Here is a 12,970-nt window from a genome sequence, read left to right as displayed (position 1 = left end):
ATCAAGATACATAATGATCTTTTATATTCAAATATACATAAATTGAAAGCCGAAGTTTAAAATTACTGGAACCCAGTGTCATAGAACATCACATAAAAGGCTTTTGTGTTCCAGTCAATTAAAAGTAAAACTTGTTTGGTGGATGGGGGTGTTACTTCATTTGATTGATTGAGAAGACATGCTATCTCTGATTAAACAAAGTAAAATAAACGACTGTTAAAATACTTAGAAACAAAAATCAAAGTTAATGTTAAGCATGCAAAAAGATGACATATTCCAACATAGGTGCTAAGGAAAAAAAGGGGAGGGGGGACAATTTCTTTTAATGTAAATATAATTCATCCCTAATTGCTGGCACCCATGTTCAAATGATATAAATAATGTGATGATAGTGTGAAAGTGAATGAAATAATACACAAACAAGAGCAGAAACTACTATTTTGTTTTATTAATGAAAATTTCCCAAACTCCACAGCATAATTTGTAAGTCTTCATTTAACAAAAGATTATAAAAAATTTCGAGTTAACAAAATGTTATAAATGTCTTCTAGATAATAGCTGCAGCAATTTGGATATTTATGAAGATATGTTCTCAAGCCAGTATGCGGATAGCTCAAACGTCCCTACCGAGCAACTGCACTCAAAAGGGGGAAAAAAAAAACTTACAATTTTTACAACCCAGGATAAAATTCGCAAGACTGCTCGGATGAATACATAAAATGAAAAATGCTTTTTTACACTTTGCTTTTTAAAAGACCGCGAATTTGAAAGTAAGTACTTCACCTGACTATCACAGAGCTATTAGAAATGACCAAAATATATATATCTTTTAAAATCAACAACAAAATATTATTGAGTAAAACAGTGAAACCATTAAGTAAAAATCCGGCGTCATTTGATTTTTTTTGAATTACATATCGTATAAAAGGGACTCGCATTGAGTATGAGTTAACCCTTCGAGTATAGAAAAAGATAAGAGAGTCAAGAGTAAGGCCATATTTTGCCATATTTGAATGTGGAAATAATATATGAACATTCAAGAAATTCTTTCAAGTATCAGCCCTTTTCTTATGCTTAACGAAACCATTAAAACACATCAATGCAGCAAATGAATAATTATTTGGCTTATTAACATGCAATGAAATCTATGATATAAAAGGAGGAGAAATACTAATGCATATGTGATGACAATTTGTATGAGTTTGTACAATCTCGACAAAGAAAATAAATCGGAAGATATTTTTACAAGTTCCCTTCGTTTTCTATACTCGAGGCTCACAAAGACAGTGGACACTTAGGTCATCCTGTTCTGCTTACCCGTTTCTCAGACGCTATTTACGACATAACAGTTAAAATTTCATAACAACAAACAGCAAAACAAAGATTTCTTAAATGCTTTATAAACAAATTCAATAACTTAACTTAGAGCTACAAAGCACGGAAAAACTGAACAAAAGGGGAAAAAAACTCTCATACGAAACAGTTTTGTCTTCATTAAACGCTTTTGCTAAGAGAATTACAATAATTTTTTTTTCTTAAATTACATGGTTTGGCACCCACATCTTAGTAGTTGGGCAGCAGTTATCACGAATCACAGGAGTGATGTAAATATATATGAGCTCTGATGCAAGTTTCACGAGACGAGACACTGAGACACAGATCGTGCACAAAGCAGCAGACAAACAGACACCAGATATAGGACAGTTTAACAGTGAGCCGAGCATGGGAACCATGCGAAAATGTGCTGTTAGGACCAAGACATTTAGCCACAGTACTACAATTAAACAATATTTTCATGTACTATTTTTTTTTACACCAATAAATTCACATAGAAGTTTTGTTTGGTATACATTTTTTTTTTCTGAGATTAAGGCAGACGTATCAGTAAATACATGCTTACAAACTTTTTTTTACTCTTTGGTTCCGTATGGAGAAATGTATTCAGGTGACAAACATGGGACTAGAACGCGTCCACAAAATTCTTTAAAACATTCAGCTCATGCAGAGCAGTCTCATAATACTGGGTTACAATGAGAAGATTCTACAAACCATTTTTTGAATGAAAAATATTGTTATTCTACACCAAGGAGGTTAAAACCGAACGGAAGTCACAACAGCAGAAAAAAGTGCATGTGGTTCAAATTTAGAATTTTATCACTGCTATTTTCCAGTAAGAGTTGATGAATTTGTACTTGGGATCACTTTAGAATACCACAGCTTGAATTCAAGTTACACACATACATGAAAGTCATTTAATAAATGCTTGCTTCTCATACAAATAATAGAAGAATGGAATTTATTCTGACAGGCTTGGAACAAAATAGTGATTTCAGAATTACAATATATGATCATCAGTCATAAAATAAAGATTATTTTAATCACTGTTAGATTTGTCATAGTATACATTTGACTGCATTTTTAGTTGAACTTCACGAATAAGTTGTCAGAGTAAGATAATGGTAAAAAGTAAATGCTAGAATGTAAATAGAACTTGGAAAAAAAAAAAAAAGGCACATAATTCTTAATTGTAAAATAGATTTCGTGCATTCATTTTCTTAAAAATAAAACAATGCTTCTGTAGCATAAATAGAAGAAAATTTGTAATTAACAATGATGCAATCCACTATACAAGATAACTACTGAAGAATTTCAATGCATGAACACATAAATTTGTAATGCAAACTGCATACATACACTTAAGAGTTACAAGAAACTCCTTTTTTAGTACAATAAAATGAAGATATGTAAAGAGCAATTTCTGTCAGACAGTTTCTCCTTAACTTTTGAACCAAAAAGGGGTTCTTGTAATTCCAAAAACAGGTGCATGAAATTCCATTGTAAATTAGTGTTTTACTATGTTCCACATCTTCAGATGCATAGTCACTGCAAACATTAAACATTACGATGCACTAACAATATTAACTTGTACAAACTAATAAAAAACACACTATGACTGATAGTAGAAAAAATAAATTTAATGACTTTGTTTAAAAATCATAACAATTGACAAGTATTAATTATTGACAAAAATTCAACAATTTTTCGGGAATTTCACATAACAGTAATTAAGCTTTATATTTAAATTCTGCTCAAAAGCTAAGAAACATTTTCATTTACTAAATATTGTACTTTTTATTGTTTATTCTTCCTTGCTTTCTTTCCCTTTTATAGCTACAGACACATATACATATATAAACATGTTCGGAATTACAATTAAAATTTTCCAGGATGATCATGTCTTGGAATTTTAATTTAATCTAAATTGCACCGGTTGGGTCTCATCAATCTCAAGCAAATTAGCTTTTGACTTTTAAACACATTCCACTAATTTATACAAAGAACAAAAATAACTCCAATGTGAAACGAATGCAACAAAATACATAACATACCTAATAATGTGTAAATATAAAAATAAACCAATCAGTTACATATACAGGATTGGAAGCAACATTATTGCACTGAAAACTCCAATAACACATGCTTGAGTACAAGACATACTATTTCACAGCCTCCAACTCAAGAATAACACAAAAGATTTTCACCGTTTCGACAAGAATTTAACTGCACTATAAAAATACTTTGATTGATAACTGCTTAAAAAACAGTATTTAACAATAATTGCCATAATTGAAATAATAATTTCTTTGGCAGTATTTCAGCTAACTGTTTTGACCAACTAAACAATTACTGATTTATCCGGGACTATTTTAAATGTTCCAGAATTCATTAAGGTCACAAAGCATGTTCTAATTTAAATAATTGAAAATTTCATACAAAATTTCATACAAAGTTAAACACCTTTTTTTGAATTTAAATGTATTCCATGCAAAAATTTTCCAAATAGGGAGGGAGTATAATACCAATCTTCTAGTTGGCAAGACAGGATCTTGGTTTGAGAATGAGTATCAGCTAAGTACCAAATGCAAGACATACTCACTATTTATTTCATTAGTATATCAAAATCATACATTTCTTTCCTGAGATTTCAGATAACTAAATAAACATTAAAGTTGTTGCTTAACTTTTGAGCATCCATGTGAATAATTAAATATAAACCATGTAAGACAAAATGAAGGTAAATATAATAGCATTTTGTAGAAAAAATCAGGAAGAAACTTGCGTAAGTTACTTAATAATTTCAGAATAAATAACTTAGACAAGGAGTTTACTTCAAAAACTGCAGCAGTTAGGTAAAACAAATAAACATCACTATGATTCCAAGCCCACACGTCACAGACTTGCAAGACTTCAATTTCGTGATGAACATGAAAGTTAACTGTAAGGCTGCAATTAACCACTCTACATATAAACATTAACCTCAAGCAATATTTTACATTGCACGTAAACACGTGGAAGTCGAAGCAACACTCACGATCGATCACATTTAACAATTTCGAACTTCACAAAAGACACAAAGACGAACATTTTGAGGGACTAAAAAAAAATTGGAAAATTTTTCGACTGCCTTCGACATGTATGTACACTTGTATAAAACACTTTGAATAAAACAAATATTTAAAGCCATTTAAAAGACTTGACCGACCACAAAAACGATGGATTTAAAAGTACAATAACAACTCGCTATATAGCTCTAGGTTTATTTTTAAAAGGATATTCCAATATAGTAGACAAAATTGTTAATATGAATATGGAAAGTGACAAAATGTTAACGAAACAAAAGTAACTAGACCAGAAACCTATCTTCAGTTCACTTGTATGCAAGTAAATATGCTGAACTAGCAAAGACTATGATTGATTCTGCCTGATTAATTTTTTTTTTCTGAACAAAAGAAGCAATCAGAAATTCCTTTTTTCATAACTAAATCAACTTAGCGGTCAAGGACAGAGAAAATATAAAAATTTAATGAAGATTTCTTTAGGTGGAATTGCCTTAATATATTGTTTAGAAAACACACAAAAGTAATGAAATAACAACTAAGATTGCAACAAGAGGGAATTTTCAAGGCTTTTGGAGGAAATTTCTTGTCTACTGAAAAGAACAATATATCGAGTGGTTACTGTATATCACAATGGTATATATGCTTCTGTACACAGCAAGGTAGACTACGAGCATTGTGAGTGTTCCATCCATTTCAGTTTCAGCCTCCTTGCTTTTAACTCGGACAGGAGAGACGGTTCACGATGGCTTCCTCGAAATCGCCTCGGCGGTGAGCAGTCTATCCTATTTTTTAATAGTTAATATACTTTGCACGATTTAGAAACTGTACAACTGGACGAGAGCATGAATACAAACCGTTTCTCAAGTAAAATAAAAACAATGATATATGTGTGCTAAAACTAATTCTCCTCATAATGTACCGATAAACTCCCGAGAGAAAACATTTTTTTCGTGGGGGCACCCTTCTTGGGTGCGCATCAAAATCAACAGTGCGACAAGACTACATTAAAGATAAAAATAATACTGCACACAAATTAACAAAGCAACCGAACATACCATACAACATACATATACTAAATTATTTACTCACGAAAATGTACACAACTATGAAACAAAAAAGTAATAAATGAAACGACAGCGAGTCCCGCGAGCACCCACGGATGACTCTTGGCCTTCCGAAGGAAGGGGGTGGGCTCCGCACTCAAAGTTGTCCGGCAGGAAGAAGCGAGGCACTTTGTCAGCTTCCTGGGGGGGCATGTTTGAACAGCTCACTCACTGCGAATATGTGCAGAGCCTTGTCACAACCGTTGGAACAAGTAATCACCTCTTAACAACACAGGGGGGACTCAAGACAACCTTGACTGTTGAGAAGAAAAGGCGGAATTAAAGACGATGGCATACTAACTTCCGAGACAAGAACACACCGGTATATTTTGAACATTCGGTGAAGGCCATTGGCTTCATGTAGGCTTAAATGTTGGGAAGGAATATTTCAAATAATTCAGTTTTCACTCACTCTCTCTTCCCTAATATGCTTTTCCTGAGCAGTATGCCATTTCCTTTGACTTTCTCATTCTTTACAACAGCAATAGTTAGCAAAATTAAAATATACCAACTCGATAAAACAATTACATTTGGTAGATTAAATGGTTAAAACAAAGAACTGTATTTCGTAAGGATGTTTTAAATAACTTTCAAAACAGGAATAGACATTACCTACATAGTCTTTTAAAAATTCCAAAACCCAAACTATTCTATATACATCAGTGGTTATCCTTCTCTGAAATTGAGAGATGACAAAGAATGTGAAAACCGTCAAATTGAATATTTTTGTTTTTGGCAGACTGAAGTCTACAACACTATGCAATTATTAAAAGCTTAAAAGAATTTAAAAAATAGCAACCTCTTTACAACAGTAAGAAATAATAATAATAAAGAAGGACTAAATAAATAATTGAGGGGGAAAATCATCCAATACTATTCATTTTACAGATTTTGTATGGTTTTACTTATTTATGAAGTGAAGAAAAGTGTTTTCATATTTTATGGTTTGTAAGATATTACGGGGGGGGGGGGGGCAAGTAGAAAAATATTAGCTAAGACATTCAATAAATGTTTTCAAATGAATATATGATTGGTTACTTTTAATTTTTCTTCAAAATGGCAAAGTAGTAAGAATAGGAATTCTCACTTTCAATACATTTCTGCATTTCAGCAAAGAAAACTTTTCAAGGAAACTTAAAAACGAGTAAAATTTTTCTTTTCTAAATTTGGATTATACTCTCAACACGACAAGAAATGAATTACATGAACGAATTAAAAAAGGTGTCCATTTCATAATATATCGACTAATACTATTACAACACATGTATTGATGTGGTTGAAAATTTAAACATGTAAATGCATTTTTTAAACGTTAAAAGATATTCCAAAGTGGGATTTTAAAAGGCATATAAAAGTGATGGATCATACAAACAATTACAATTCTCTCAATTTGGCAGGTAACTTATAGATTATTTTAGCTTGTCAGAATATACAATTCTTTGTTTTGATTTCACATTATACCAAATTTCAATCTCTTAACAAATGATTTGAATTTCATCTCTTAAAAGAGTTATTTCAACTACAATCACCCAGTGAATAAAAGGGATAGTGTCATATTTGAATTTCCCAGCATTATCTATCTTTCCTTTTCCTAATGTATAAAATGAAAATAAATTTATTGAATATTGGTTAAAACATTGCACTGCATAGAATAAACAATGATGGCAATAAGTTGAATTTAAAAAACAAAACTGAACATTAGTATCGGAGAACAAACACATAAGTTGACAGTTGCCATTTAAAACTTTTAATTACCTATAAACAAAATAGAACAAACTGTCAACATTTTAACGCTTCAAGAGACTCATGATGCTTTTAATTGGCTACATTTGCTTCTTAAATAGGAAAAAAAAAAAGAAAAAAAAAGAGAGAGAGTATAATATCTATTTTTAATTGCAGTGAATCTTTACTTATTTTCACTCTTAATTTTATTAACCATAATCAATAGTGCTTTTGAATAATATAGGACTCTAAATCATTCCAACTAAGAAATTTTAAAACAAAAATTAGATGCCAAAAATTTATTGCAGTTATTTAATTATCAATGGTTTCTTTCCCCAAACAATTTTTTAATTTTCATTTCTTATTATAGTAAATTTTGAGACTTAAAATATGAAAACAAATACTAAAAAAATAAAAAGAAAAAAAAAACAAAGGAAAAAAAAAGGAGAAAAATACTGAAAATGTAAATTCTAAAAGAAACATAGATCTTATGCATGTTGACAATTGGTTTAACATTAAATCTGAAATCATTTGCACATGATACAGTGCATTAGTTCATAAAATAGTAAAACAAAAAATACTAGGGCAAATTTTTGACAGTATCCCTCCGAGTCCAATATAAGAACATACAATGCGCTTCAAATTGTGCACAACAAAAATAGTCCTTGAGATAAAGAGGCTAGAATTAGAAAACAGCTACATAAGATCATATTAAAAGCTTTATTCTCCATCCTGTCTGAGGCAACTGCAGAATACATGGCATAACATGTTTATTTTAACATTAGAATGATAAGAAAAAGATTGCCATATTTCCTTAAATATGACTTCAGTATAAAAGTTTTCCTTTTTAGGGTAAGAATCTATGAGTTCATGCCAACATATTTTCTACAAAGATATCTAGAAGTGCATTAAACAAAATGTAAAGCTTGCTTCTGATAGATATGCACTTAGAAAAGCAAAGGAAGATAGTAACAGGGATGGACAGGGGTAGGTATTATAGTGCATAATTTTCCTTTTTAAACTTAGTCAATACTATTACAGAATAATATGAGAAATAACAATGTCAAAAAGCAAAATGCAGTCAACTGCAGACACCTGTTTCGGCATTACAAGGAACACCTTTTTCAAAGCTAAAGAAATGAGCTTATGGATGAAAAGACATCCCACAAACGAATTTAGATTGGCTTTTATCGGATGTCTTTTCATCCAAAAGCTAATTTCTTTAGCATTGAGAAAGACGTTCTTCATCACGAAAAAACACGTGTCTACAGTAATTTGCAGTTTGTGCTTTTTGATGTTTTTTCTTATATTACTTTTTAGCACAAAGGTATTTATTTATATTATTACAGAATGTTGTATAGTTGGTCTGCAATCGCCTTCAACAGATAAAGAACAAACATTTAAATATATTATTGGTGTAAACAATTTAAGCATCATCATATCAAGAACCATTTGGTTGGTACAAGAAATTTGAAGCACTTACATAAAAATAATATAATTTGATTACAATAACTAAATACACAATGAACAATAATAATATTTGATTATAAGCTAATAACTTTTAAAACAAAGACATACATTATATTTATTCTCCAAGGGGCCATAAAGTTCCAATACCATGGATGCTTGAGGACAATATATATATATTTTCTTTTTTTTTTGTCAACAGAAGTATATACTTTATAACACATCAATAAACACAGAATATAATGAGAGGATAAAATTTCTTTTTTTTTTTTTCAAATATACACACACTTTTTCTTAGTAGGAAAACTGCGTGCAAGCTCGGTTGTCAGCGTTTAGTAGGGCTTGCTGGCGTCTTTTGAACGCTTCAACTGCACCTTTAATCGCTTCATGCCGATCTGAAAACCATTCATAGAGTGGATGGCATTCTGGGCATTGTTGGGGTTGTCATAACTAACAAAGCCTACAAAAATACACCAAAATTATTTTTAGACAAAAGTACTTAAACATTATTTCAAACACATAAATGTCTTTATTCAAGGTCATGTTCTGTATATTTTTGCACTACTTTAACTCATGGGACATTTAAAGTTTAAGAAAGATCATTTACTTTAACACAGCGTTTCTTAAATTGTGTTCTGCGGAACCCCAGGGCTCCACGGAACTCTCTCAGGGTTTCACGAGACTTGCATGAGTTGTTTTCTCACTATTTAAGTTTGTCACTTAAAAAATCGATAAAAAGGCCTTTTCAGAAATAACTTTATTTATTGCTGAAAATAATGCAAATTTCATCTATCAAAAACAGCCGGAAATTGTGGCTATTAGATTTTGACTGTGACTATTTTCAAAGATCAATCCCAAAACTTCAATTTCGAAAAAAATCAGGAAGAAGCCATTAAACCTCTAATATCTCCAAAGACAGTTTATAAACGAAATTCAATATTGAAAAAATTTCTGGAGGGTACCCCAAATCCCCTTTTTACAAACTTTTGCCTAAAATTACGATTTTTGACGTCAATAGCAAATATTCTACTCTTGATACCAGCCAGGATCTATGGCAGCAGTTGAAAGGACAATTTCAACATTTAACGAGTAAGAACCAAAAGGAGCAGTACTGAACAAGAGTGTCTAATTGGTCTAGCTCTGTCTGATATCAACACACAATGGCATTGAAGTTTAATTCTTAAATAACTTTTAAAATGTTAAAAAGTAAGAGACATTTTGCTTTTCAACCTTTAAAAACTGTTTCTGTATATATTTAAGAGAATTCTTAACACTATTGCAGGTAAATTAACTCAATATTTCTCCTAATAAAAACAATATTTTAATCAGAAAACTCATGCATTAATTCTGCTGTTATTTTTCTTTTTCCAAATCACAATTAGTAGTGTATTGGTATTTTACAATAGCAAATAATAATTACCTTTTATCAATAATGAGCATGATCTATAATCAAGTCTATTTATCTAGCGACTAGCAGTACCCACCCAGCGATGCCCACGCTAAAAATTCAATGGAAGATCGTTGAATAAAAAAAAAATTGATGGCCCTTCCCTCTCTCATTTGAAATGATCATTTTTCTTTGTATAAATGTGTATGCACCTTTTCAAAAAGAAAAAAACCATATTAAAGTTACTTTGGAATTTAAAACTTTTCATCAAATCATTAAATTAGATTTACAGTTGCTTTAAAACTCTATTCAGCGAGTGCAGCAGTTTTTACTATAATTTTAAATATTTCGCCAACTAAACAAAAAAAAAAAAAAAAAAAAAAAGACATCAAATAATATCTTTTAAATTTAAAAATAGTGCCACAACTCAACTGTTTATCGCCAAACTCGCCCAGCAACCACGCTATCATAATCCATTTGTCTAACAAAAAAAAAAAAAAAAAAAAAAAAAACATCCAGTGGAACATTCAAAAATCGTCAGAAAAAAAGAAGAAAATGTCGTACATTTCAACTCGGATAAAAACAAATCAAAAGTTTCTTTTCTTTCAAAACAAATCACCAAAACAATGAATTACACTTACGGTTGCTTTAAAACAATATTCCTAGACTGAACTGCTCAGCGCCTAACGCGCCAAGCGAACACACTATCGGAACCCAGCCCTTTTGCGAGTGAAGCGGATGTTTTTTCTTTGGCAATAATAAATGTTTCGCCAAACAAACAAAAAAGTATTAAATCGCATTAACAGTAGCTTTCAAATCTTTATATATTAAGAGCTGCGTTGCCCGGCTTTGCCCGGTCTACCTTGAGAATAAAAATTGTCTCAAGTGACATATATTCAACCATCAGGCTTAAATAAAAGAAAGAAAGAAAAAAAAAAACACAATGGAAAATTATCCTTCCAAACAATGACGACAGATATTAAAATACTTTTAAGAAATTAAAATGCAAAAGATGGATTTTAAAAGCGTAACCATGGAAACATGAAATAAAATATTAAGAAATTAAATGCAAAATAAGGAAAGAAACAATGGATTCAAAAAGCATAACCATGGAAATGCAAAAATAAAATGGTTAACAATCTGAATCAAAATGATATTTTTTGAATTTGATTTAAAAACACTTGTAACTTTTTTTCCTTTGAAGATAGAAGCCAAGTTTTCAACCATAGGTCGAAAGAGATCTGGAGTAAAAAAATTCGCTTTTTCCAATGGTGTCAAAAAGAAAACTGTGGGACAATTCCTTCACCTTTTATCGATAGATTTAATGAAGAAAGTAGTGCCTAAATTTTAGCTAAGCCTAAAAAAGTTCAAGCTAAAAATGCAAATTACTCTCGCTGTAATTAAGTTAGAGCATTGAAACAAATTGCTTAGAACATGGAAAATTCTACCCTTTTCAACGATATATAATATTAATATGTGCAAGTAATTTTTCACTCCCATATTTGGGAATTTGTGAAATTTTGGCCTAAATTTGAATAAAAAAAACAACTATTTATTGGATTTTTTTTCAAGTTATAGCTTATGTCACTCAGTAAGAAAGCACCTTTCATATAGTGAAGAAATTTTTCAAATAGGAGCAGTGGTTTTGGAGATTACCTCGAATATATAAATACACAAAAATTCGCCCTCTGTCTTTATAATATTAGTACAGATCTAATGACAAATAGTCAATGTGATGGTCTCTTTGAGGTAAGCCTGGACCCCTTTGAAACCGAATCCTGGCCACTCGCAGGGCCTGACTAACTAAAAGGTAAGCCCTAGGCCCACAACAATTTGGAGACCCCCTGAAGGCTCTATAGCAGAGTGCAATGGTCAATTTACAGGTTTGGAGGCCCGTCGGAATGCATTTTTGGGGGCCTCTTCGTCTCAGAACTATGTAAATCATTTATCATGTGCATTATCAAATCTCCTTCGAGGCCTATTTTAATTGTGACATGGTAAATTCGCTACTGGCAGAATGAAAAAAAAAAAAATCCTTTATGAAAGTTTTTGAATTAACAAGTTATTATTTTTTAACTATTATTTCAAAAAAGCGTGTATTTTTTTCTATAGTTGTAATACTAAGCATAATTTTAAAAGTATATTGGGGCTCCTTAAGAAGAGCCCAGGCCAAGAAAGCCTGTGTGATAATCAGGCCCTGGCTACGCCACTGCAAACTAATGATGAAAAACCAGGGGTTCCACCAAAAAAGTGAGCATTAAAATTGACTCTACTAATCAAAGAAATTAAGAAACACTGCTTTAACAGAGTGCATATAATCAGGGAGCAGGTAGAGTTAGAGACAGAAACACCACCAGAATTTCCTTAAGCAAATTTATGAATTAATTGTCTCTCCTGTATAAAACTGGTTCTTCATTTTTGGAATTTTTTAATCTACATTTCATTATAAGAAAATATTTTTTATTAAATAAAAATCATTTCATCAAACTAAATCTGTTGCATGTAACATTTTATGTGATAAGATTTGCCTAGTGAGTTAATCTTAATTACTTACATAGAATAAGTTGTCAAATACTATAACAAAAAGGAAAAAAAAAAAATAATAAAACTTTCAAAATGTTGTTGGAAACACCGATGCTGCCATCTTCTGAGACAGTGTTGCCAACCTTGGAGGAACAGTTTGAGGAGTATCTGTCTGGATTTTGAGGAGCAATTTAAAATTTTATGGAAAAATTTGGTATTTTGTATAAAAATCAATAAAAATAACAAAAAACAATTATCTGAAATTGTTTTAGAGCTTAATTAATCATTTTAAGCACTAGTATAATTAAAAAAAATTAATTAAACAGCTTTAAATACTAGTTCAATCTTTATGTATAAGCATATTTAAT

The 12,970-nt window shown here is 30.9% G+C and overlaps 1 protein-coding gene across 3 annotated transcripts in view; it reads right to left on the bottom strand.

The window, feature by feature from the left end:
- Positions 1-427: 427 nt before the first annotated feature.
- The window catches only part of LOC129228158 (CUGBP Elav-like family member 2), a 110,222-nt gene continuing 97,679 nt past the window's right edge, over positions 428-12,970 (bottom strand). For all 3 annotated transcript variants that reach the window (XM_054862811.1, XM_054862813.1, XM_054862812.1), the window contains one exon: positions 428-9,152. In XM_054862811.1, the coding sequence (XP_054718786.1) occupies positions 9,025-9,152 (128 nt within the window). In that variant the 3' untranslated portion in view covers positions 428-9,024. The remainder of the gene's footprint in view (positions 9,153-12,970) is intronic.

The sequence above is a fragment of the Uloborus diversus genome, chromosome 8, assembly GCF_026930045.1.
Source record: "Uloborus diversus isolate 005 chromosome 8, Udiv.v.3.1, whole genome shotgun sequence".
NCBI classification, from domain to species: Eukaryota; Metazoa; Arthropoda; class Arachnida; order Araneae; family Uloboridae; genus Uloborus; species Uloborus diversus.
This window is presented reverse-complemented; position numbering and strand designations above follow the sequence as displayed.